Below are 27,671 nucleotides of genomic sequence, written 5' to 3'. Positions count from 1 at the left end.
CACCGGCGAGGGCGAGGGCGAGGGCGGGGGGAGCGGGGACTGGGGGCTCGGCGAAGGTGGGGGCGGGCCGGAGGACTGAGGCCCGGTCCCTGCAGCGGAGGTGGACGCGTCGCCGGCCCCTCCCGGTGCGGACTCGGGTTGCTCGCCGACGAGCGGCGGAACCACTGGTGTCGCCCCGGGAGACTCGTCTTGGGTGAGCCGCGGCCGGGGAGCTTCGGGGGCGGGGGCGGGGGCAGCCGGCCGGGCCGGGGGCCGCGTGGACCACTCGGGGCTCTGCGGGGACCGGCGGCGGAGCGCGGCCTTGGCCCGGCTCGTCCTGGGCTCTGGCGTGGGGTCTCGGTGGGAACTCCCGGGAGACAAGAGCCTGGCGGGCGGCGTCCTGGACGCAGGTCTCTGGGGGGCGCTGGGTGGTGGGCGCAGCCCCGGGCCTGGCTGGGGCTTCCACCGGGGTCAGGTAAGGCGTGGGTCGGGGCGGCAGGGGCAGCGGTGAATAGTACACGCGACCCCAGGTGGTCACTTGCAAGTGACTTCTTAGCTCTTTGCCTTTAGAATAACCCTCACCCCCGCCCCCACCCCGTGTGTTTTATTTTTGTTATTTTGTTCAGTGGCGTGTAAAAGTGCAGTCAAAGGATTGCTTGTAAGTCTGCTTCAGCAAACCTTTTGATGCCTGACCTTCCGGTACGGATTATAGTCAAAATTCCTGTTTAGAAAATGGGTCCTACAAGACGCCTTGTTACCATCAAAAGGAGCGGGGTCGACGGCCCCCACTTTCCACTGAGCCTTCATACCTGCTTGTTTGGAAGGTGAGCCCTGCCCACCCGCGGACAATTTAGACAATTTAGCTTAAAAAAAAAAACCCTCGGTATTACTAATCAGAGATTAACAGACGAGATACCCAGCTCTAGGAGTAGTCAGCCCTCGAGTTTGCCCAGGACTTCCTGTGTATTGTCAATGCTACTGGTTGTTTATTATGAAATAGAATTCGAAGACAATGTTTACATAGTTGTGCTTTTTCAGTCAAACAAAAATTTTTAAATTGATTTGATAAAAATATAACTGGAGAAAAATGTAAAGGATTCTCAAATCCTGCTTCACTTCAGACTGTCTTTAGCAAGCCACTGTGTTCATCTGAAATCTCTCCAAACTGGGCATTCCTTGGCTGCTGGGGGATATTATTGAACAAGTGAAGGAAGGAATCTGTGTATGGCTTGTTGGTCTTTTTGGAAAAATGGAAGTGGGAAGGAAAGTCCTTCTGGTTGTGTTTTGAGAACTTCTCTTCTGTTGCCTTGGTGGTGGTGGTGGCGGCGGCAGTAACATCTGGTCCCAGTGTAACAGGCACCATTAATCACACCCCCTCTCCTTTTCTAACATGTGATGGATAAGTTACCCTCCCTGTGGAACCCTGTGTGGTGGAACCCTGACCCCCTTCTACCCACACCCCGTCCTCCTACCAGCCCCACTCCTGCCATGTTCCACCACACTTCAAGCTCTTTCTCACCTTGGTGCTTTCAGCCAGTTCGAACTTTCATCTCTGGAATTTCTCTACCCTCCTACGTGACTGACTGCTTTCCAACTTTCAGAGACAGGATCCATGTTACCTGAGAAGAAGCCTTTACTGAGCCCTGCTCTTGTCTTTCCTAACCCCACACACGGCGATGAGACTGTGCTTTGTCTGCCTCACTACTAAGCTCCCCAAGGACAGGGACTGTCTAGTTAATAATTATGTGCTCGGTGTCTGGTATGGGGCCTGGCGTATGAGAGGTGATCACTATTTATTTAGCACTCTGGCAGTTGTCCAGTCATAACATCAGCTGGAAAATTGAGTTTGGAATCAGTATGCAGCAGTGGTTATCAACTGAGAGCCGTATTGCCCCCCCAGGAGCTATTTGGCAAAGCCTGGAGACAGTTTTTTCATGTCACAATGTGGGAGGCACACACCACTGGCGTCAGGGAGCAGAGGTCAGGGTTGCTGCCAAACACCCTACAATGCACAGGACAGCTCCCACTACAGAGAACTAGCTGGCCCCAGATGTCAACAGCACCAAGGTTAAGAACCATTGATCTATAGTGATTGCTGATGGCAGTCTCCTGCCAAACAGATTCTCAGTTCTAATGAGATAGTCTTTTTCTCTCTCTTGCTGGGATGCTCTGATACCTAAAAATCAAATTCTCTTCTTTGGCTTGAAGTAGCTGTTCACTTTCCATAGCTTCCACTCTCTTCAAAAGGGAAAAACAAAAAACATTTTGAGGCTTCCCTGGTGGTGCAGTGGTTGAGAGTCTGCCTGCCAATGCAGGGGACACGGGTTCGAGCCCTGGTCTGGGAAGAGCCCACACGCCGCGGAGCAACTGGGCCCGTGAGCCACAACTACCGAGCCTGCGCGTCCGGAGCCTGTGCTCCGCAACAAGAGAGGCCGCGACAGTGAGAGGCCCGCGCACCGCGATGAAGAGTGGCCCCCACTCGCCGCAACTAGAGAAAGCCCTCGCACAGAAACGAAGACCCAACACAGCCAAAAATAAATAAATAAATAAATAAAATTAATTTTTTAAAAAAAGAAACAAAACATTTTGGTACCAAATAGCAGTAATTCTGTTATTATACTGTAGTGATTAAGTGTATTTTTATGCGAGATTTTATAATCCAGAAACCCACTCGTAAGTGTTTGGTCATGATACAGGTAGGAAGGGATATTCTTAGACTCCAGAGGTTCGTATTGAGTACAGAGAGGAGGCATACGGTCTGTTCAAACATGTAAAACCACAGGATGGTAACAGGGACACCAGAGACCCAAAGAACCTTGCTAAGGGCATCTTTGATTAGTTTCTGTGTGGGTTTGGGAATTCTCCCTTCAGCTGTTTCCTGCTGATGTTAGTTTTCTGTAAAAAGACAGGTTGCATCTAGATAATTTGTTGTTGCTTGTAGATTAGTGTCTGTAATGATAGGAGGCTTGTGACTCTGTCAGTTAATAATGTGGTTTATTTATTTATTTATTTATTTATTTTTGGCTGCGTTGGGTCTTCGTTGCTGCACGCGGGTTTCCTCTAGTTGTGGCGAGCGGGGGCTACTCTTCGTTGCCGTGCACGGGTTTCTCTTTGCAGTAGCTTCTCTTGTTGCGCAACATGGGCTCTAGGCACACAGGCTTCAGTAGTTGTGGCTCGCGGGCTCTAGAGCACAGGCTCAGTAGTTGTGGCACACAGGCTTAGTTGCTCTGCGGCATGTGGGATCTTCCCAGACCAGGGCTCAAACCCATGTCCCCTGCATTGGCAGGCGGATTCTTAACCACTGCACCACCAGGGAAGTCCCAATCATATAGTTTTAAAACGATAAAAAGCTCACAAGTTATGAGCATTTACTGTGTGCCAAGCAAATGACAGACATGAGCAACTCATTTAATTTTCTGAAGAACACCATGATATGTTTGCCAATGGAGTCCTCTTTGTATATGAAGAAACTGAGACACGGAGAGGTCCTAGCATGAAATAACAGCACTTTTGGTGATGATTAAACCTTTAAACATACATAGCGTTACCAATAAACATACATAAACCTTTTTTATAGGAAAAAAAAAAAAAAGCACAGAGTACAAACAGTAAGTATTCTCCAAACTGATGTAAAGTACTCCTTTAGTTGGATCTTATAAGCATAGATATTTTAGTGAAAGGCAATTCAATTTTGTATTCTAATATTTTCCATTATAATTATTTTTAAGTACTCTAAGTTTTAATGATTTAAAATAGTTGCTTATACAATACTTATAAAAATTGTGGGCAAAATGCAAAGATCATTTACATTGCCCAGTTTGTCTTTCCTTTATGTCATTACATTTACAGATCAAACATAGAGTCAGATGCTGTTTTATTTTGAATCACTGATGTAAGTTTTTAAAATTGCAGCAACCTAAAAAATCTTTATTCTTTTGAATTAAGGGGTATCGAGTGTGACATTCGTATTCAGCTTCCCGTAGTGTCCAAACAACACTGCAAAATTGAAATCAATGAGCAGGAGGTGAGTGGGATTTTGGAAGTCTGTTTTTTAAAACTTTTCACTTTTTATCCATTTATTAGTTTACATGTTTTCCTCTCTTTTCTACTTGTAGGCAATATTGTTTAATTTCAGTTCCACAAATCCAACACAAGTAAATGGATCTACTTTTGATAAACCTGTACAGCTAAAACATGGAGATGTGATAACTGTTGTTGATCGGTCTTTCAGGTAGGTAAGAATTAAATGGGCTAAAAATAAATAGACCTTCTGATTCACCAAAAACTAGCCTCACAGTTCATCAGTGATCCTTCTCTAATGCGGGTGAATGTCAACATGTTTGAGGTTGCCATTCCCAACGCACTCTTTATCTAAATTCATATGGATCTAGAAGGAATGGCAGGTGAGGTTTATTGTGTGCTCCAGCTCAAAGATTTGAGAGCACGTAACTATGCCAAGGTGGCCAGGTCCTAAAGGAGTTTCATTTGGTTGCAAGTGTTGTGAAACTGCATTCATTTTACTTTTTTTATTTTAAAGTAAAATACACTCATAGAGAAAGTTACAAAACGAGATGTATGACCCAACTTACCATGAAGTGACCAGTCTTGTGATCATCACCCGTCATGGACCGAATTGTGCTCTCCCTAAATTCCCAAGTTGAAGTCCTAACCCCCAGCTTCCTGGAATGTGGCTGTCTTTGGAAATAGGACCTTGAAAGAGATGATTAAGTTAAAATGAGGCCATTAGGCTGGGTCCTAATTCTATCCGAGTGGTGTCCTTATAAGAAGAGGAGATTAGGACACAGAAGCCAGGGGAGCAGGTGTTCAGAGAGAGGACCATGCGAAGAGGCAGCGGAGGGCGGCCGGAGCCAAGGAGAGAGGCCCCAAGGAAGCCAACCCTGCCGACACCTTGATCTTGGACTTCCAGCCTCTGGACCTGTGAGAAAATAAATTTCTCTTGTTTAAGCCACCCGGGGTGTGGCATTTTGTTATAGAACTAATACACCACCCAAGTCATAAACAGAGCATTTCCGGAAGTTTCTTTCATGCATCTTCTAATCATTACTTCTTCCCCGCACCAAGTAAACCACTAATGTGGCTTTTCTGATAGCATGAAAGTCTTTAGAGTTCTACTACCTAAGCATGCACCTCTAACTGCTATGGTTTTGTCTGCCTTTATTAAACTCCATAAATTAGTAACTGAGTTCTGCTCTTACGGTTGTGGGATTCATAGCATGGATGGGATGGATGGATTCATCCCAGTTTGTTCCTTCTCACTGCTTAAGGATTTCACTGAAATAATATCCACAGTTACATACACAATTATACACAATTTATTCATTCTGGATGGACATTTGAGTAATTTCCAGTTTCTGAAATGAGTCAGAGCTTGCTTTTTATGATAAGATAGGGTTAATTTTTTACTAATCTGTCCTGGGTGTTTGGAAAAAATGTGTGTTCCACAGCTGCTGGGCGGAGTGCTCTATCTGTGTAGGTCCATCAGATTCAAATTCCTGACTCTAGAATCCTAGTAAATTTTTCCCCTGATTCTTAGTTACCTGGACAGATGAGCTGAAATCACGCATTGAAGATTTTTTTTTTTCTTTTTGTTTTTTAACTTTGTCAGTTTTTTGCTTCCGATATTTTGAGGCCATACTATGGGTTTAAATTAAGAATTATCTCCTCTTGGCGGATGAAGCCCTATCATGTATCATTCTGAAATGTCCTGTACCTTTAATAATGCTTTTTTAAAATTATTATTAATTAACTAATTTATTTTTTGGCTGTGTTGGGTCATCGTTTCTGTGCGAGGGCTTTCTCTAGTTGCGGCGAGCGGGGGCCACTCTTCGTCGCGGTGCGCGGGCCTCTCACCGTCGTGGCCTCTCTTGTTGCGGAGCACGAGCTCCAGACGCGCAGGCTCAGTAGTTGTGGCTCACGGGCCCAGTTGCTCCGCGGCATGTGGGATCTTCCCGGGCCAGGGCTTGAACCCGTGTCTCCTGCATCGGCAGGCAGATTCTCAACCACTGTGCCACCAGGGAAGCCCCCCCTTTAGTAATGCTTTTGATGAGAGATTTCATACTATAGGTTTGTGTTTTTTTTTAATCACATTGCTTTCAACTTTCATAATCCTTAAGATTTAGACGATCTTTTGCAACCAGCTGTTAGGTGTACTTTTGTCTATAACTGGTTGATCTTGATGGATTGACCCTTTTATCATTATAAAATGTGCAGTGTCTCTGAATAACTTTTATCTTACAGTCTATTTTGTCTGGTATTGGTACAGCCTCTCCACCTCTCTTCTGGTTACTATTTGCATGGTATATCTTTTCCCATCATTATCCTTTCATCTTGTTTGTGTCTTTGACTCTAAATTGTGTCTCTTGTAGGCAGATATAGTTGGATCATTTTTGTCATCCATTCTGCCAAAAGGAACTCCATCTTCATTTCTGCCTTCATTTGTATTAAATAGATATTTTCTAATTTGAATATCCTGGTTGTTTCTTTTTCTGTGCTTTTTGTGAATTTGCCTTCATTTTTAAAGGGTATTTTTTATTGGATAGAGAAATAAACATTATTTCTAGGTAGGAAATATTTGATGAGGAATGGAGAACAGAAATATGTCCCCCAAATGAGATGCTGCTCAAATTAAGATTAGTTGAGATGACAAAATACCTCCAACAAAGACTAGGACATGGGTCATAGGAAGAAGGGCTTGATTCAGAACTCTGGTACCATGAGAAACAATTCCAGACGCTTGGTTGCTTCAGAGCTTACTTAGGTGGCATCTAAATTCGAATCAGGCTGTCTCACCGAGGTACCCGAGTTCAGTGTGTGTTATAAAAGGTTGTTCTGTGAATGGATACCTGAGGTCTGTTAGAACAACCATGTCTCTTGCTAAATATCTTTGCGTCTTGCTAAAATGTGCCTGTCTTTGTTCAGATACAGATGGAGTAAGTGGGAAGCTGAAAACATCATAGTGATCTTAAAGTATAGCTCTGTGGTTACCCTGTGGTGAATGAGAACACAGAGTGATAAAGGTGTCAGATGCCACCCAGCTTCTTGGTTGACCTTCCAAGCCATCAGATGATTTCCACGAACAAAAACTAGCAGACACCGGGTTTTGCTCTCTTGCGCAGTTGGTTCCAACACAGGAGGTGCTCAGGGAAGTTGTTGAATCTTACAGAACAGTCAGGGTTCAGAAATTCTGGTCCCAACCTCTGACCGTGGTGTTCCGAAAGAAACCAATTTACCTAAGTTTTTAGCGTGAAAACACTTTCCTAATTTCTTTCCATGAATAAGGTAATATCTTGAATAAAACCTGATCTTTGTTCCTTGCTCCTTGGACATTAGTCAGATGTGGAAGTTTTATCATTGGTTACAAATCTTTAATCTGAATATGTGCCTGTCATTCTGTGCACTTCAGGTATGAAAATGAAAGTCATCAGAATGGAAGCAAGTCACCTGAATTTCCAGGACAAAGATGGGAACAGGTGATGGGGGATATTATGGAACTTTGGGCTCTGATTCTTTTGCATGATGATATGAAATCATTTATATGCACTTTGACACTGATTTCTCACAAGGGAGAATGACTTACCAGTTATAGTAGGAAAATGTCACTAAGGTAGTAAAACAAGTTGAACTTAGGTATATTAAGATAATTTAAACTATCCTTCCTCTTTTATTCAAAATGAGAGTACTAGGTGTTAACACTTTGGGCCCAAAGTCTCCTAAAGTATCTCGCAATATGATTTCGCAAACCTTTGGCTAGGGCAACCCTGACGCAGAACTCAGATTCTAGAACCACATGATCTGGCGGCTCATTTTTTGTCCCATTGTACTCATCGGTCTTTATTCATCCAAAATAATCACATCAGAGTTGTAGGTACCAATGATGCTTCCCAGTTTTGACAGACAGATGACCCACGACACTGGAGGAGAGTTACTGCCCTGTGTCTATCAGTGGAGAAAACATATTCCAAACGGCCCACCTTATTAAATTGCAGTCTGGGCCCATTCTGGGAGATTTAGTAGGACTTAGAAGGTTCTGGGTTAATCCTGAGACGTCCTATCCTTGTTACTTTTTATGAAGCTACTCAAGCTATTCTCTTCTGACCAGGTTGGAATTCCCTGGCTTAAGAGTCTTAGCACAGATACTCCTGAAATCAGCAGTGGGCTCTGCATGTGAAGTTCCCTGCTCCTGCTGTGTGCCCTTGCTTCCCCAGAGGACTAACTTTAATGTCAACCCTGCTCATCAGCTTTGGGGGAAAGCTAGCTTTTGAGGTATCCCACCCACCTACCAACCCAGCTTCTAACTTGTTAGTAGGTATAAGGAAACCAACCAAAAAGCTGGACTATGGGTTAGATAAGAGGTCCCAGTGGTCTATGACCTGTTCGTTATCTGGATTGTGATCACGTAAATATTGAAGTTGAATACTTAGAACATGTTATTTGACAGTGATTTTTATGGCTATTGGATATTATAGTACAAAAAATATGGGCTTGTATTTTGCACACATTTTTTAATTTTAATTCATTTTTATTGTTCAGTCATATGATTCCTTTTGTCAACTTCAGATCGGAAGTTAGAAACCGAGCCCTCACATGGGAAGTTTGAGAAGCAGCGTATTCAATACCAAGAAATCGGAAATTGATTAAAGAAAGAAGTTAAAGTATTTGCCTTTGGATATATTTGTGATTTTCCCCCCTAATAATTCAGAGGATATTATTTTTCCTCCTTTGAAACAATATTGGACTTCTATATCTTACATCTGTGTTATTCTGTAGTTGTTCCTCACCCACTAAAAAGCTGCCTGGGAAGGAATGTGAAGGCGGCCCAGCAGGAGGGCTGCATCCCAGCCCGTGCTCTGAGGGTACAGGGCCTCTGGGTGCATTGTTTTCGCTTTTGCCTTAACTTCTGGGCTTTGAGATAAACACTTAGTATCTGCCAGCAATGAGCACACACGCTAAGTGGAGCCCCACTTCACCCACAGGTCCTGTAGCCAACTTTTGATAAAGCAGTGTAAAGTCAATAGTTCTGTGCCCTTGGTAGGTTCCCAGATACTGAGTGTGGATGATGTTTACTTTTAGCTTTGATTCTTCTTTCACAGAAGTTCAAGGAAGTTATAAAAAGTCACTGAGGTTCAATTTAAGCAGTTTTAATCTTCAAGTTTGTTTCTTATTCTATTACTATATTTTTAAAAAATCAACTGAGAAATGCTTGTGTTATGAGTACCAGCCCAATGTCTTGGGCTCGTTTCTCAAAGTCTCTGAAAGTTCTCTAAGAACAGTTGGATAGAGAAGGTCATCAACAGGAAGAACATTTTAGTAAATATGACTGTCGGTATTTGAAAAGGCATCTAAATTGCTGTTCTTATCTGCCAATTCACAGGAGCCTTCGCGTCGGGTCTCAAGATCTAGCTTCCCTTCCAACCCTGGTTAGTAGTTTTTTTGGTTTTGTCTGGGATCCTGTAAGATTGGTTCTCTATGTAGCTTTGTGGTAAGGAAGGGACAGACATAGGCAGACACCTGAGTTAACTTTTCTCAAGTGATGTATGGGTGCCATATGCTTGTTGGAGGGTCCATGTAGAGACGAAACGTCATGCTCAGTTGTCCCCCCAATTCTGAGCAGATTGATAGCATTGGATGTCTCCTGTTGGTTATAGGAGGTATAGGAGGCTAAAGTGATTTATTTATTTTCATCATGGAACTAGTACCAGAATGCCATTATAATACATTTTGGACATTAAGAAATTTGTAGGCTAAGTGAAAGGCTAGGTTTTTAAGACAATTTGAAATAATTTTAAAATGTGAGTATTGCCCATGTGAATCATTGAGAAAATCTCGAATTCTGCTTCTTATTTCATAACTCATTGTCAAGATGGAAAAGTTCAAGATTCCATCGCCCGTTCAAAATTCACGGAAGAAGCTGCTTCAGGAAGGCCTGTGGTGCACGGGAAGAATGTCACAGGAGCTGGTACTGTCTCAGGTGGCTCAGGAGATCCTGTTGCCGGGAAAACACCTAACAGCGTTCATCCCTCAGAACTTCCCCGAGATAACGGCAGAAATGCAACAGCTCCCACTGCTGGGGATTCTCAAGAAGATTCCAGTGTAACATTGGGGAGCAGTAATGGAGAATTGAAGGCTTTTTCCTCTATAAAGTGTCTTAAGGGTAGTGACCAAAATGAGTCTCCCTTTAGGAAGCTTTATGAGTCAATGAAGGTGGAGTTAGATGTGAAATCAGGAAAAGTCAATGTTCTACAGAATCGCAGAAAATCAGGATCACAGAGTCATTGCACAACAGAAAAAGAAAGCGCTGGTGGTTTACAGAGTGAGACTCTGGTCTCACTTAAATCCAGACCAAAATCGGGCCAAAGCCCCCAAATTAAGGCAGACCCTGCTTCAGGAGAACAAGGAAGTAGCCAGACTGAGGGAACGAGGAGTGATGAGGAGCCATTTCAGACCCCCAAGGAGACCAGGAGTCCCAGCATCCTCTGCACAGAGATAGCGATGCTGAAATCCACGACCCCCGTACGATATTCACAACAAAGTCCCTCACGGGGCCGGCGGAGTGAAGACCTGAGTGTTGCCAATGGCGGTGCATCCCTGAACCTCGATCAAAGTGAAGGCTCCAGGGCAGATAATAAAACGTTTCCTCCTCGGAAGTTCTTACCTAGAATTCAAACGCCCGTGAAAGTTGAGAGTTTTGGAAATACACCGGAAAAACTTTGCCCCAAAAAGAGGAAGAGGATTCCTACAAGTGTTGACGATCTGACAACAGAAACAGAGATTCTGCATCAGACAGTTTCAGCTCCATTGGTCCCTGAAGTTGAAAGGAAGATTCAAAGCGATTTTCTCAACAAGCCTGAGAAGCTGGGCGTGGCAGCTGATCCGGTGTGCCCTGGGTTACCGGGTCTTAGCTCAGCTGATGTCAGCAGCTTCGGCGATTCCACGAGTAAGTTTATTTAACTGTAAATTTATTCCCCCCCCCCAAATTTACGCCTACCTTATGTCTAGATATGAATTAGTGGGACCTTCCTTCATTCACGAATGATTAGCTCTGTGAGGCACATAAGGGCACATATTCATCATCTACTCATAGATTTGCGTGAAGACCCAGATAACCAACCAACCAGAAGAAGTGCTGGTTATTAGGGAAGAATTAACAGGGGGTCTAAGGAGATAAGGTGGTCCAAAAACATATTTGATTCTTCTGTCTACCACAAAACAAAGGAGAATAAGCATAAGCATAATTGCTTTTCACAGGAGTTTAATTCTGAACTATAAGCTCTTTTATCCTATGAGTTTGATCCTCTAGAATAAGTCAGTGGAAATCCCTTGGAAATCTTTTCATGTGGGGTGGCTCTTAGAACACACCCGCCCCATCCCCATGGGTTTACGTGCCAGGTGTTCTTTTACGTGCCTTTCAGACACTCATTTCCCATCCTCTATTCTGGCAGCAGGAGGGCCCACGGGACAGGAGTTTTGTTATCTTCCTTTTGCAAATGGGGAAACCAGTAACCTAATGGCACCCCGTGGGGTGGCAGAGATGTGACCCATGGAGCAGGCGTGGTAGCTCCAGGGCCTCCCACGCTCCTTGGGGGCCCCCAGGTGTTCTGATGCTGTGCCCCGCTGTCAGCTCTGCTTCTGCAGGGAGCCCCCAGGGCAGGGGTGTGTGGCTCTGAAAGCAGACCCACGCACATCAGTCACGGAGTCACCACAAGTCTTACAAACGGGGCGCCTCACTTAGGCAAGGGTTTGTGTTGACAAGTGGTTCACAAAGATGGATAGTGGGGCTTGGGACGCATGAATTGCCCATCTGTCAATATCACCGGGAGAAGTTTTCCAGCTCGAATTCTACTCACTGGGTAGGTCTGAGTGAGACCCAAGTGTGAGTCTCTTGGAAAAGCTTTCTCAGGCCACTGCTGAAGCCCCATCCCCATCATCCCCCAGCTCCAAAGTGGGAGCCACTGCTCCAGGACACTCCCTTTATTAAGCTCTGTCCGCACAGGACTTGTCAGTGTTTAAAGAAAGTCCTTGTCCTGTCAGGTTGGGACTTGGCATTTAGTGGTTTGTCCTGGGTCTTTCCTGAGCTCTTGAAGCAACATCACCTTCTTCAACATCACAGGAGAGTAAAGGTGTGTGAGGTGCCAGGTTTCAGTGAGTTTACAGTAGGTTTGTCTTTAACGGTAAATGGAAACAAGTCACACCTATGGTACGGTGCTCCTTTGCCCTCTCTACATCTGTACCCATCCCTCTAGATAAGATGGATGGGGTGTCCCTGAAGAGGAGGCGGGTCTCCTTTGGTGGTCACCTGAGACCTGAATTATTCGATGAAAACTTACCTCCTAACACACCTCTCAAAAGAGGAGAGACACCAAAGCAAAGACGGTCTCTGGTCACCCACACGCCAACCGTCCTGAAGAAAATCATCAAGGTGAGTTTACCCACTGGTCCCCCCTTCGGGTCTGATGATAGCACACATCCTTGGTCCATATTCTTTCCAACCCCTCACGCTAGTAGAATGACAATGAACACCTTTTTCTTTCTAATAACAAAGTAAAAATATAAAAGTCTCTGTGAGAGCTCATTCATGCGGGTGTTGGGAAATGAACACCTGGGTTCCTAACCACGGCCCGAGGGTGACTGAGCACAGGTGGGTCCTCAGGACTTTCCTTCTCTGCAGAGGCCTCCTGCTGACCAGACTTCCAGGGTCAGGTGGTCATGCTAGGGTTATAGTAAATACATTTGGAAAGAATCTGGAGGCATCATGACACAGAACCATAAGGTTCTGGTGTTTTTCCCTTTTAGAATTACAAGGTGAAAAGAAAAATCTTGGATGGCAGCACACCCATGATTTTCAACATCAGCTCTTTACAGTTTTTCATCACCTACCCTAGGCTGTGATCTTAGGTCTCTAGAAAGGGGTTGGCCCACAGCTCGCCTTCATCAGAGGGCCTGGGAAGTCTTTAATTTCCTTTCACACTAACAGGCGTGTGAGGTATGTCTCCTTTCCTTTCCTTTTATATGGGCTCCTGGAAGTGAGTAGCTGTCTTTCCATGCAGATCAAAGTTGGTTAAATTCCCACGGACGGTGTTTCCTTGGACTTAGATAAGCGCCTCACTCATGAGGAAGTTCCTTTCATCTTTCCACCTGAAATACCCCAATTAAGAATTGTTTGGTGCTTTCTTCCCACCCCTACCCCCCCGTTTTTTTTTTTTTAAGTGAGAGAGATAGACTCCCATCTCTACCATATACTTGCCAGACACTGGTTGAAAAGTTTGGTGCTTCCAGATTTAAACAGTTTGGGATTGACAGGTACACACGGCTATATTTAAAATAGATAACCAACAAGGACCTGCTGTATAGCACGGGGAACTCTGCTCAATATTCTGTAAACCTAAATGGGAAAGGAATTTGAAAAAGAATAGATATATGTATAACTGAATCACTTTGCTGTACACCTGACACTAACACAACATTGTTAATCACCTATACTCCAATATAAAATAAATAGAAAGCCTGGTGGTACTGAATTCTCTTAGCTTTTGCTTGTCTTTAAAGCTTTTGATTTCTCTGTCGAATCCGGATGAGATCCTTGCCAAGTAGAGTAATCTTGGTTGTAGTTTCTTCCCTTTCATCACTTTAAATATATCATGCCACTCCCTTCTGGCTTGTAGAGTTTCTGGTAAGAAATCAGCTGTTAACCTTAAGGGAGTTCCCTTGTATGTTATTTGTCGTTTTTCCCTTGTTGCTTTCAGTAATTTTTCTTTGTCTTTAATTTTTGCCAATTTGATTACTATGTGTCTCTGCGTGTTTCTCCTTGGGTTTATCCTGTATGGGACTCTCTGTGCTTCCTGGACTTGGGTGGCTATTTCCTTTCCCATGTTAGGGAAGTTTTCGACTATAATCTCTTCAAATATTTTCTCTGGTCCTTTCTCTCTCTCTTCTCCTTCTGGGACCCCTATAGTGCGAATGTTGTTGAGTTTAATGTTGTCCCAGAGGTCTCTTAGGCTGTCTTCATTTCTTTTCATTCTTTTTTCTTTAGTCTGTTCCGCAGCAGTGAATTCCACCATTCTGTCTTCCAGGTCACTTATCCGTTCTTCTGTCTCAGTTATTCTGCTATTGATTCCTTCTAGTGTAGTTTTCATTTCAGTTATTGTATTGGTCATCTCTGTTTGTTTGTTCTTTAATTCTTCTAGGTCTTTGTTAATCATTTCTTGCACCTTCTCGATCTTTGCCTCCATTCTTTTTCCGAGGTCCTGGATCATCTTCACCATCAGTATTCTGAATTCTTTTTCTGGAAGGTTTCCTATCTCCACTTCATTTAGTTGTTTTCCTTGGGTTTTATCTTTTCCTTCATCTGGTACATAGCCCTCTGCCTTTTCATCTTGTCTATCTTTCTGTGAATGTGGTTTTTGTTCCACAGGCTGCAGGACTTTAGTTCTTCTTGCTTCTGCTGTCTGCCCTCTGGTGGATGAGGCTATCTAAGAGGCTTGTGCAAGTTTCCTGATGGGAGGGACTGGTGGTGGGTAGAGCTGACTGTTGCTCTGGTGGGCAGAGCTCAGTAAAACTTTAACCCGCTTGTCTGCTGATGGGTGGGGCTGGGTTCCCTCCCTGTTGGTTGTTTGGCCTGAGGTGACCCAGCACTGGAGCCTACCTGGGCTCTTTGGTGCGGCTAATGGCGGACTCTGGGAGGGCTCACGCCAAGGACTACTTCCCAGAACTTCTGCTGCCAGTGTCCTTGTCCCCATGGTGAGCCACAGCCACCCCCCGCCTCTGCAGGAGACCCTCCAACACTAGCAGGTAGGTCTGGTTCAGTCTCCTATGGGGTCACTGCTCCTTCCCCTGGGTCCCGATGTGCACACTACTTTGTGTGTGCCCTCCAAGAGTGGAGTCTCTGTTTCCCCCAGTCCTGTCAAAGTCCTGTAATCAAATCCCACTATCCTTCAAAGTCTGATTCTCTAGGAATTCCTCCTCCCATTGCCGGACCCCCAGGTTTGGAAGCTTGACGTGGGGCTCAGAACTTTCACTCCAGTGGGTGGACTTCTGTGGTATAAGTGTTCTCCAGTTTGTGAGTCACCCACCCAGCGATTATGGGATTTGATTTTATTGTGATTGAGCCCCTCCTACTGTCTCATTACGGCTTCTCCTTTGTCTTTGGATGTGGGGTATCTTTTTTGGTGAGTTCCAGTGTCTTCCTGTCGATGAGTGTTCAGCAGTTAGTTGTGATTCCGGTGCTCGCGCAAGAGGGATTGAGCGCACGTCCTACTCCGCCATCGTGAACCTACAGATAAGTTATATTTGTGGTAAGGTTTCTTATGCACATTTAAATCTTGTCAGGAGCAGCCGCAGCCATCAGGGAAAGAAGATTCTTCAGAAGTCTGTCTGGAAGTGACTGCACAGAACGCATTCACGAGATCTCCAGCTCCTAACGCTGCTCCCGCTTCTCCAGATGCACCCGACCGAGGCCGTAGGTTATCCAAGGCGTCTTCCATCTCCAGCGACAGCAAATCTCCACATCAGACAGACATTCCCAAGAGAGGAGGGAGAAAAAGTGGCAACCTGCCCTCCAAGAGAGCTTCCCTGGATCGAAGCCAGCATGGCATCTTACAGATGATTTATTCCAAGAGAAGGAGTGGCGCTTCTGAGGCCAATTTAGTTGGTTAGTGTTGTATCAGCAGATAGGTTTCAAGGTTGATTTTCTCGTTACTGCCGGTTTTGAAAAGTCTCAACATCTTTTCCCTGTGACAGTGGCAAAATCGTGGGCAGACGTGGTAAAACTTGGTACCAAGCAGACCCAGACCAAAGCTGTTAAACGTGGCCCTCCAAGACCCCTGAGCAAAAGGCAAAGAAGAACCAATACTCCGAAGGTAGGTGTTCCAATGTGAATTGCTCTTTGACACATAATATGATTAAGGGATACATTAAGTGTGGATTGAGGCTTTGACGCTTTGTTGATTTCCTGATTGTTTTCCAGAAGCCGACTGGCATCGTTCACAATCAATTTAGCACAGGCCATGCAAACTCTCCCTGTACCATAATAATAGGGAAAGCTCACATCGAGAAAGTGAACGGGCCAGCTCGGCCCTACAGGATGCTGAACAACTTCGTGGTCAACAAACCAATGGTCTTTAGTGAAGATCTTTCAGGTAAAAGCATAGCCATGGCTCTTAAGAACCAGAACCCTTTCATCCTCCTGTGTGGGTCCACCTGGGTGGGTATCACGTTTGTTTATCTGCTGTGCATGGGACAGGAGGATAAACAATCTAGTCAACTCGGAGGGTCATGATATTCAAGGAAGAGGGTGCTGGATTGGAGAACAAGGCCAGGTCCCTGAGGATTTGGGGTCACATGGCCTGTAGGAAGCAGGTATGGCAGGAAATGCACATCTTTACCTGGGAGAGCAGCGCAGGTATACGACATTGACAGCGGCTTTATGGTGAAGAAAGCAGCCTTGCTCTTATAATTGCCAGAGTTGGAGCAATTGGTTTGAGTGATATTTTGCTTCTTCAAGATTTCCTTTCCTTCCATGTACCTTAGCTGGTTCGTGAAGCAAAGGCTTCTTTGAGCCATTCATAGTTGAGCCAGTATTGCCATTTTCAGTAAAAGTGTGATGTGAGCTGCTGATACTTGTACCGGATTAGAACCACGGCAGGGCCCTGGGTTTGGGATGTTATGCTACATTGTTTGACCAGTAGTTTCCATTCTGAGCACTTCTGGAGGGAGGTGACACTTGAATCCATTAGGTGGAATCTTGTTTTTATTTCCTGGCAGATTTTAAGATGGGAGAATTGTTGTACCACTTATAAAACCCATGCAAGATACCCTCCAATTAGAATCACATTTGGATCAACATATTTAGCTTTTTAAAAGCAAACTATAAAAATGTAGAACAGTGATAGCCAGAGTTCTGATAGCATGCTCCATGAGTAAAAAACAATTTGAGCTTATACCACCCAATACGCAGATATATCTGTATCTGTGTATCCTTGTAAATTATGCACACATGTGACTGTACTACTATATGTGTTACGAAGCATTGAAGACAAATTCTCAAAAATATTTATAAGATAAATAGAAGTTTAAATAGTACCTGGGATGGTAAATTTTCTCAGCCTTCCTTCAAAACATTTTTCTAGACACTCAACAAAGGCCACCCCTCGGTGTTAGTACTTTTATGACAAAACATTAATATGTGATAAAATAGTAAATCTTGGATATTTTAAGTAAGGCCTGAACGGTGGCAGAGGAATGAGCTTTTTAAGTGAGTTGCCTGGCTTGGGTGCCTTCAGAACAGGCTTCCCAAACACAATTTGCAGACGGCCGCCAGACTGAGAGAGCGTTTTGGTCCCTTGATGTCAGAATGAGAAAAGTAAGGAGAACAGGAGGAGAATGAGAGTTTGAGAAACTTAAATCTTCCCTTTAGAGAACTGGATGGCTTTGCTTGTTTTTTTCTGAGATTATGTTAGTACTACCTTTTGGTGTTAAAATGAAAAGATGGTGATATTATTACTTGACAATACTAAAAATGGGCAGTCCTATCTCACTTTTAAAATTTGGACATTTTATTTCTACATAAACTCTAGTACTGCATAACCTAGGACTTACTGAAGGAGCATGAGGGCCCTAGATTTTGGGAAGCATGGAGAGGGACCCTGAAGGGCAGCCTCTGTCCTCTGGCCAGGGCTCACAGCTGGAGTTTACTCTAGAAGAGGGTGGACATTGACTTCCTTCATTCCATTTTCTTTCCAAGAGGAAGGCCAGAGAAGAGGCCATATATGAGTCTAACTTCCCATTTCCCTCTTCAAAAAATGGGTTCACAGCTGATGCATCAACCTCTCCCATGAGACCCTGTCTCCCAGAAGTTCTAGGGCGTGATCTGTTGTTTGCCTTCTGACATTTCCTCTGTTGTACGTGAGGACGGGCGTGCTTGTTTGCAGGTGTGAGCAGTCTGTCTGTTAACTGTTTTTCCACTATTTTCATGTAACAGGGCTGCCTGAAATGTTCAAGACTCCAGTGAAAGAGAAACCACAAAGGGTGAGCCTGTGTCCCTCCACTTTTTCAAATTCAGAGGATTTGCTTGGAAAAGAGCTTCCATTACCTCATTCAGGAGAAAAACCTCTGCTGTGCGCTTCAGAAAATTCTGGTTGGTTTTCTTTTTTTCCCCTGGCACTTTGATCTTTTCAGTGGAAACTGTAGATGGTCTTCTTTTTTCACAACAGCTACTGTATTATTTATTTCTCTATGACAGATATTCCTGATAAAGTACCATGTCCAGCTTCCCTGTCCCATTGTTTTTAGGGGAGGTTTCTGTCAGCAGCTGAACCAGCACTGGCTTTCAGAGACTTGCGTGAAAAGGCATGCCTGTTTACTAACCGTAATCTACGTGTGTACACGTGGCCTTCTTCACTTAGCATAAGTAAAGAGGCTGACAAGCAGGAAAGTGTAATGATCTCTCATCATACCTATATGTAAATTACTCAAATGTGAAAGTGCTGTCAGTTACCAAAGAGAAAGGCAGCAGGTGTGCACCGCGCAGGTACTCCTGTTAATCTCTGGTTGGGCACCTGCCGCAGGATGAGAGTGAGATGTGAGTCTGTTTCTCTCTCGTTTACACTGGTCACCGAGTTTCTGTCATAGAGGGGACAGCGTGCTACACTCAAGATGCTTCCTGTCGCTAAAGAATTGATGTTTCCTGTGTAACGTGGACCCTTAGCGTACTAAGTATAATCCGTATTATTGCATTGGTGGTCCAGCAGATGAAGCAGCTGTTTCTCACGTTTGATGAAAAAAATGTGTGTGTTCAGCTCACTGAGACCTGGCTGGCAGCCGTCAGGTGACCCTTCTTAAGGAATGTTTTTCTTTTATCCGATCCCCATAGACCCTTACCACTGCCTATGCATGACCCCACTCTGTGTCACCCAAAAACATTGTTCTTAATTGTGTGTGGTTCATGTCAGACAGATTTATGGCCACATAAGCAGCCTCATATCCTGAGGTGGATGGGAGGCTGGGTTATTGGTCCTTAAATAATACCTCATGAGGCTAAAACACCACATTGGCACATACAGTGCACAGAATATACTCATCATGTATGTGTTCATTTCTTATAGGACAGAATGTGTTCCCCGGGACTCAAGATGCACCAAAAGAGCTGTCTGATCAAAGTTCTGCAAGCCCTGCCTTAAGACGCCAGTGTATTAAAATAAATGAAAGTATTATGAAAACTCCGAGGAACGTGTATAAAACAACAGGTGCTGAGATGAAAACTCCAGCGTCTGAGGCAACGACACCAAAGACAACATCAAGTGCAAACAAGTTTAGAAGGTCCATGGAGCTCAGAAGCTCACAGACACCAGGTGTAGAGTGTAAATACGAAGGCACAAAACCTGACACTCTTGAGAATGTCTTGGGAAGATGTCTGAGGAAAACACCACAACCAGAGCAGAAGCTGGAGGGAGACGTGAAGGAAAGTGAAACATGTACAAAAAACATGGAATCAAAAGAAAATTCCAAAACGATGATAGCTGTGAGGAGATCAAGAAGAGCTTCAGAGCTGAAGTGTGAACTAGCAGCAGGCCTGACCGCCCTCGAGAGCTTGCAGGAGCCAGAGCCTGAGGAAGACCAGCTGGACATCCCAAGTCTCCTGCAGACCCCAGCTCATGCCAAGGAAGCAGTGGATGCAGAGAACAAAGCCACAAAAATGCGCTGTAAATCTCCCAGATCAGGAACACTCGGCACGCGCACCAGGACAAACACACAGCTCAAGACACCTTCCTGGAAAGTGGATGTAGAAGATGCCTCAGCCCTCAGGAAACTCACACAGACACCAGGGAAAACCATGCCCATGCACAGAGAACCAGGTGATGATAAAAGCATCAAATTGTTTAAGGAAACTCCGAAGCAGAAACTGGACCCTGCGGAAAATGTAGCTGGAAGTAAGAGGCGGCCAAGGACACCCAAGGGAAAGGCCCCACCTCTGGAAGACCTGGCTGGCTTCAAAGAGCTCTTCCAAACCCCACATCATGCCAAGGAACCCATGATTGATGACAAAACCCCCAAAATGCTCTGCCAATCTCCACAGCTAGAAGCAGTCAACACACCAAATAGAAAGGGACGTCTCAAGACACCTTCCCAGAAAGTGGATGTGCAGGAAGATGTCTCAGCTCTCAGGAAGCCTCAGCAAACACCAGGGGAAACCACACACTCACAGAGAGAACCAGAGGGTGGTGACAGAGGCATTGCAGTGTCTCAGGAAGCTCCAGGAGAGAAACTGGACCCTGCAGAAAATGTAACTGGAAGCAAGAGACGGCCAAGAACACCCAAGAAAAAGACTCCACCCCTGGAAGACCTGGCTGGCTTCAAAGAGCTCTTCCGAACCCCAGATCATGCAAAGCAACCAATGACTGATGACAAACCTACCACAATACCCTATAAATCTCCACCAGCAGAAGCAGTCAACATGCCAACAAGTAGCAAGAGATGGCTCAAGACATCTTCCCAGAAAGTGGATGTGCAGGAAGACGTCTCAGCTCTCAGGAAGCCCACCCAGACAGCAGGGGGGACCAGACACTCAGACAAAGAACCAGAGGGTGGTGACAGAGGCATTGCAGTGTCTCAGGAAACTCCAGGAGAAAAGCTGGGCCCTGCAGAAAATGTAACTGGAAGCAAGAGGCGGCCAAGAACACCCAAGGAAAAGGCCCCACCCCTGGAAGACCTGGTTGGCTTCAAAGAGCTCTTCCAAACACCAAATCACACAGTGGAACCAATGACTGCTTACAGAATCTACAAAATGCTCTGCCAGTCTCCACAACTAGAACCAGTCAACACACCAAGTAGAAAGGGACGTCTCAAGACACCTTCCCAGAAAGTGGCTGTGCAGGAAGACCTCTCAGCTCTCAGGAAGCCCACACACTCACAGAGAGAACCAGAGGGTGGTGACAGAGGCATTGCAGTGTCTCAGGAAGCTCCAGGAGAGAAACTGGACCCTGCAGAAAATGTAACTGGAAGCACGAGGCGGCCAAGAACACCCAGGAAAACGGCCCCACTGCTGGAAGACCTGGTTGGCTTCAAAGAGCTCTTCGAAACCCCAGATCATGCAGAGGAACAAATGACTGAGGACGGAACCCCCAAAGTGCTCTGCCGATCTCCGCCACCAGAACCAGTTGTTACATCAACCAGCATGACCACAGGTCTCAAGACACCTTCCCAGAAAGTGGCTGTGCAGCGAGACCTCTCGGCTCTCAGGAAGCCCACACACTCACACAGAGAACCAGAGGGTGGTGACAGAGGCATTGCAGTGTCTCAGGAAGCTCCAGGAGAGAAACTGGACCCTGCAGAATATGTAACTGGAAGCAAGAGGCGGCCAAGGATACCCAAGGAAAAAGCCCCACTGCTGGAAGGCCTGGTTGGCTTCAAAGAGCTCTTCCAAACCCCAGATCATGCAGAGGAACAAATGACTAATGAGAAAACCACCACAATACCCTATAAATCTCCAGTAGTAGAACCAGTCACCAGGCAAACAGGTAGAAAGAGACGGCTCAGATCACTGCCAGGGAAAGTGGATGTAGAAGAGCCCTCAGCGCTCAGGAAGCCCACACAGACACCAGGGGGAGCCAGGCACTCAGACAGAGAACCAGCGGATGGTGATAAAAGCATCAAATTATCTAAGGAAACTCCAAAGCAGAAACTGGACTCAGCAGAAAATGTAAATAGAAGCAAGAGGCCGCCAAGAACACCCAAGGAAAAGGTCCAATCTCTAGAAGACCTCGCAGGTTTCAAAGAGCTCTTCCAAACCCCAGATCATGCCAAGGAACCAAGGGCTGTTGTCAAAACTCCCAAAATGCTCTGCATGTCCTCCCAACCACAGCTAATTGTCACACCAACCAACATGACGAGATGGCTCAAGACACCTCTGGGGAAAGCGGATACAGAGAAAGAGCTCTCAGCATGCAGAACGACACAGTCACCAGGGGAAACTAGACACTCAGAGGGAGAACCAGTAGATGATGATAAAAGCATCATATTGTTTCAGGAAACTCCAAATCAGAAACTGGACTCATCAGAAAATGTAAATGGAAGTAAGAGGTGGCCAAGAACACCCAAGGAAAAGGCCCCACCGCTGGAAGACCTGGCTGGCTTCAAAGAGCTCTTCCAAACCCCAGATTGTGCCAAGGAACCAACGACTGATGACAAACCCACCAACATACCTTGTCAATCTCCACAACCAGAACCAGTGAACACACCAAGTAGAAAGGGGCGTCTCAAGACACCTTCCCAGAAAGTGGATGTACAGGAAGATGTCTCGGCTCTCAGGAAGCCTCAACAAACACCAGGGGAAACCACACACTCACAGAGAGAACCAGAGGGTGGTGACAGAGGCATTGCAGTGTCTCAGGAAACTCCAGGAGAGAAACTGGACCCTGCAGAAAATGTAACTGAAAGCAAGAGGTGGCTAGGGACACCCAAGGAAAAGGCCCCACCCTTGGAAGACCTGGCTGGCTTCAAAGAGCTCTTCCAAACCCCACATCAAGCCAAGGAACCAATGACTGAGGACAGAACCCCCCAAATGCTCTGCCGATCTCCACCACCAGAACCAGCTGTTACATCAACCAGCATGACCAGACATCTCAAGACACCTTCCCAGAAAGTGGCTGTGCAGGAAGACCTCTCAGCACTCAAGAAGCCCACACAAACACCAGGAGAGGCCACACACTCACACAGAGAACCAGAGGGTGGTGACAGAGGCATTGCAGTGTCTCAGGAAACTCCAGAAGAAAAGCTGGACCCTGCAGAAAATGTAACTGGAAGCAGGAGGTGGCTAAAGACACCCAAGGAAAAAGCTGCACCGCTGGAAGACCTGGCTGGCTTCAAAGAGCTCTTCCAAACCCCAGATCATGCAAAGCAACCAATGACTGATGAGAAAACCACCACAATACCCTATAAATCTCCAGCAGTAGAGCCAGTCACCAGGCGAACAGGTAGAAAGAGACGGCTCAAGTCACCACCAGGGAAAGTGGATGTAGAAGAGCCCTCAGCGCTCAGGAAGCCCACACAGACACCAGGGGAAACCATGCACACACACAGAAAACCTGTAGGTGATGAAAATGACATCAAAGTGTTTAAGGAGACTTTAAGGCAGAAACTGGTCTCAGCAGAAAATGTAATTGGCATCAAGAGTTGGCTAAGAAAATTTAAGGAAAAGGCTCAACCCCTGGAAGACTCGTGCAGTTTCAAGGAGCTCTTCCAAAAGCCAGATAAGGCCAAGGAACCAATGAGTGATGTTAAAATCGCTCCAGTGTCCTGCCAATCTCCACCAGCCAAACCAGTCCCCAGTCGAACAAGTAGAAAGAGACGGCTCAAGTCACCACCAGGGAAAGTGGATGTAGAAGAGCCCTCAGTGCCCAGGAAGCCCACACAGACACCAGGGGATATGCAGAGAGAGCCTGTATGTGATGAAAAAGACAGCAAAGCGTTTAAGGAAAATTCAAGGCAGAAATTGGTCTTGGCAGAAAATGTAATTGGCATCAAGAGTCGGCTAAGAACATTGAAGGAAAAGGCTCAACCTATGGAAGACTCGGGCAGTTTCAACGAGCTCTTCCAAAAGCCAAGTCAGGCCAAGGAACCAGTGAGTGATGTTAATATAGCTCCAGTGCCCTGCCAATCTTCACCAGCCGGACCAGTCACCAGGCCAGCAAGTAGAAAGAGGCGACTCAAGTCACTGCCAGAGAAAGTGGATGTAGAAGAGCCCTCAGCACCCAGGAAGCCCACACAGGCACCAGGGGATATGCAGAGAGAGCCTGTATGTGATGATGAAAAAGACAGCAAAGTGATGAAGGAAACTTCAAGGCAGAAACTCAACCCTGCAGAAAATGTAACGGGCATCAGGAGTCGGCTAAGAACATTTAAGGAAAAGACCCAACCCGTGGAAGACTCATGCAGTTTCAAAGAGCTCTTCCAAAAGCCAGATCAGGCCAAAGAACCGGTGAGTGATGTTATAACCACTGCAGTGCCCTGCCAGTCTCCACCAGCCGCACGAGTCACCAGGCCAGCAAGTAGAAGGAGGCAGCTCAAGTCACCACCGGGAAAAGTGGACCTAGAAGAGCTCTCAGTACTCAGAGAGCCCATCCAAACAGCAGGGGAAACCACGCACAGAGAACCAGTAGGTGATGAGAACAATATCAAAGTGTTTAAGGAAACTTCAAGGCAGAACCTGGACTCAGCAGAAAATGTAATTTGTGTCAAGAGTCGGCTAAGAACATTTAAGGAAAAGGCCCAACCCCTGGAAGATCCGGACAGTTTCAAAGAGCTCTTCCAAAAGCCAGATCAGGTCAAGGAACTGGGAAATGATGCTTCTGGAGTTAAGAGAGCCCCAAAGCAAGCAGCAGACAGAAGAAGACCTGTAGAAATATCCCGAAGAGTCCTCAGGGCCCCTAAAGTTAGGTTCACGGGAGACCCTGTGGGCAGCAGAGACCCTGTAAAATCACCAGGTGAAAGCTGCATCTCCCCGTCCCCCAAGAGGAAACTGGGAGAAGATGCAAGGGTTGTGGTCAGGAAGAGATTATGCCCCACGATGGCTGCACAGGACCCTGAGGAAGAGAAGCCCCTCCAGAAGAAGCAGAGGACAGCCCCCAGGGAGAGACGGGAGCCCCCCAAACCCTCGGGAGTGAAGAAGAGAAGCCTGAGGATTTTGGCACAAAGGACTAAACCTGTGGGAAACCTGCCCAACAATGACGTGAAAACTAAAGCTACGGATCCACAAGGAGAAGACGCGCACGCTCCAAATAAGGTGATGCAATCGTGTGATGTAATCGTGTGATGTAATCATACCATGTCATCTTGGGTGGATGCTCTCCATTCTGGTATAACGTTTGCTATAAACTGTACATAACCCGAATATATATGTGGGTACCCTTTCCCCGCGGGGTCCGCATTCAACACAGTGAGTAACTGCAGACCTTCGTAAAGCATCCTTTGGGGATTTCTAGAGAGAATAGGCTAATTTGGGAAAATAACTGGTCAAAATTATTATTACACATTTTGCCAAGAACTTCTCAGGAAGTGACTGAGTTGTGTTCATCTTCAGAGGTGTGGAACTTTGTGCCGAGAAAAAGTGGGCAATTCAGTCCTGCCTTGTTCCAGACACCGAGACCTGGAGTGCTGGGTAGAAGTAGTATCTGCGTCAGTATTTAAACAATTAGAACAATTTACACGGGGCGTGTGTCTTGGGAAGACCATAACTGTCAGGGCTGTCAGATAGAGAAGCTTGTAAATTCGATTCCAGAAATTGAGATTTTCCTGTCCTGCTCTATCAATGATTGTTAAAGGATTAGGAATTCATTTACTACCTGAATAATGGGGCATTCTCCTGGAATACCCTTTTGACGCTTGCTATAATCAGACTGACGTATATGACATTCAGACATTGTGATTGGAATTTATACTGAATTCCTTACTTATGGTTTATCAGTAGAAATGGTGATTTCTCCATTGGAACAAAGTGACAGGCACTCCCTTGACTCGATTAGATTACTGGCATCTTAGAAAATGAACCAATGGAAAATTTTCCAATTAATTCCCCTTTGAGTTCACTTCCGAATGATTTTCTCCATGTTGAGTTTTAAGATTTGTGTTCCTCATTCTTGCCGTTTTTTGGATGTCTTTTGAATTTTTTTAGGGAATGTCCCTGCGTACCAGGCGCCCCACTAAAACCAATATAGAGGAGCAAAGACCTGGGGTTCTTATATCAGCAGGAAAGATGAAAATAAAGAGAAGTGAAAAGAAGTCCATGAAGACCTCCCAAGAGATGAAGCTACGAAGCCCAGAAGATGGAGCCGAGACTCCTACCTCTGGGGGCAAAGTTCAAGAGAGAAGGAGGCACTTGAGATCTGGGAAGCAGAATCAGAAGCCTTTGCCTGATGCAACAGAGGAGACAGCAAGGCAGGAAAGGGTGGAAATCCCCGTGAAGAAGCAGGAAGAGAAAGAAGCAACGGAATATTCAGACTTCAAGGGTTTGAGATCCAGAAAGATTACTCTCCGCCCTCGAGGAAACCCTTCGGAGAGTGAATCCGAGCAGAGAGTAACCCGGGGTGCCAGGAGATGTGCCAACAGCCTTCAAAAGGCAAGTAATTTCCTGTTTCTCTTTTTTTAAGTGCATAGAATGTTTCAATATAATTTTTGCCCCATGTTGCTAGAGCAGACACAGCACATGATATGTAATAACACACCACCAGCTCCCGGTTAGACTAATGTTAAGAGGCATGAATCTAAACCACATTTTGTGGCTCTATATTCAGGTGTATCTGGGTTAGGAATTCCACTTTGAATAGTAAATTCACATTATAAAGTCATCATTCAGGAAAAACAAGGGATGGGACTTCCCTGGCGGTCCAGTGGTTAAGACTCCGAGCTTCCACCGCAGGGGGCTCGGGTTCAGTCGCTGGTTGGGGAACTAAGATCCTGCTTGCCGTGGCCAAAAATTTTTAAAGAAGAAAAAGGGATTTATCCAGTTAGTATTTTCTGGCTGCTCATTGCATACCCTGTATTAAGATTCCAGGCAGCTGTCTTAAGTCTCTGGTTAGAGATTGAATGAAACTTCCAGAGGGGTAATGCCTGATTTCGAAGGCGTCCCTTTGGAAAGCTGGGATGAAGAACAAGTGGAGGTGTGTTTAGGTGGGTAGTACTGTTAAGAGTTCCCATCTGGGAGGCAGTCTGGTGTCCTTTGTCCCGTCCCAAATGTGCTCTCCGCTCACACTCGTGTAGTATTGAGGGACGGTCCCCTTCAAACACATCAGTTGTTTAGAAGACCCAAAAGGTTTTGGCCTGAGAAAAAAAACCAGGCCGAAATCTTTTGGGTCTTCTGGTTTTTCATTTGTTTCACATCTGGTCAAGTTGAGATTTTTAAAAACCTCATTTTTTATTTGTAATAGAAGTTGACAGCTTGATTTTTTTCAAAACAGTCAACCAACTGCAAGCACCTGTTAATAAAGGTCTTAAATAATTGTCTTTGCGTATAAAAGAAAAAAAGATTTCAGCCTGATGACACATTTGAATTCACTTTTCCTGAATGGTATTTATGAAACTTAGTGAAAATATACGTATTTGTGTGGAAATTTTTTTTCTCTTTTTATGATGTATTAACTTAAAAATAGCTTACAAACCTTTCTATCAAAGGACACAATATTTAACTTTAAAAAATTAAATAGTAAAAACAGTTTAAGGCAACTTTTACGGGCTCTATCTTAAAGTTTATTTCCAACCTCAAGATTAATTTTCTAGGACTAAAGGCCTGCATCACACCTAGAAAGGATCGGGGCTTTTGCAGAGCCGGTTACAAAAATTGTTCTTTTAAATTACTTAAGAGTTATACTTTTGTTCCCAAACAGGAAAATGACAATGTGGGTGTCAAGAAAATAAGAACCAGAAGTCATCGAGACAGTGAAGATAAAGAGCCAAGAAGTTTAAAAGGGAAAAACATGTAATGAATTTAGTTTAGCGATAAGTTATAGTACAATATTTGCCGTAAATTTTAAAGTGAATTCTGTAAATAATGCTGTCTGGAGGCGGGGGGGGGCAGGTTTAAGGGAAGAAAGCTTGGAATTTTCTGACTCTGAATAGTTTATTCAAAACCCCCATATGGAGGTTATGAAGGAGACCGCTGGGTCTCCTAAACTGATAAAAATTTAAAACTT

The 27,671-nt window shown here is 45.2% G+C and overlaps 1 protein-coding gene across 2 annotated transcripts; it reads left to right on the top strand.

Moving 5' to 3' along the window:
• The first annotated feature begins 47 nt into the window (after nucleotides 1-47).
• Nucleotides 48-27,671, top strand: MKI67 (marker of proliferation Ki-67). Of its 2 annotated transcripts, none has more exons than XM_068548762.1 (15): nucleotides 48-193; nucleotides 606-803; nucleotides 3,925-4,003; nucleotides 4,095-4,210; nucleotides 7,403-7,469; nucleotides 9,371-9,416; nucleotides 9,860-10,933; nucleotides 12,240-12,415; nucleotides 15,328-15,643; nucleotides 15,733-15,851; nucleotides 15,959-16,130; nucleotides 17,972-18,127; nucleotides 19,095-24,769; nucleotides 25,658-26,101; nucleotides 27,366-27,671. In XM_068548762.1, exons 2-15 carry the CDS (start codon nucleotides 712-714, stop codon nucleotides 27,459-27,461), a joined length of 8,628 nt encoding a protein of 2,875 aa, XP_068404863.1. In that variant the 5' UTR covers nucleotides 48-193; nucleotides 606-711; the 3' UTR covers nucleotides 27,462-27,671. The 2 variants fall into 2 exon arrangements, with proteins under 2 accessions (XP_068404863.1, XP_068404861.1); XM_068548760.1 differs by having other exon boundaries at nucleotides 15,322-15,643.

The sequence above is a fragment of the Eschrichtius robustus genome, chromosome 7, assembly GCF_028021215.1.
Source record: "Eschrichtius robustus isolate mEscRob2 chromosome 7, mEscRob2.pri, whole genome shotgun sequence".
Classification (NCBI taxonomy): Eukaryota; Metazoa; Chordata; class Mammalia; order Artiodactyla; family Eschrichtiidae; genus Eschrichtius; species Eschrichtius robustus.
This window is presented reverse-complemented; position numbering and strand designations above follow the sequence as displayed.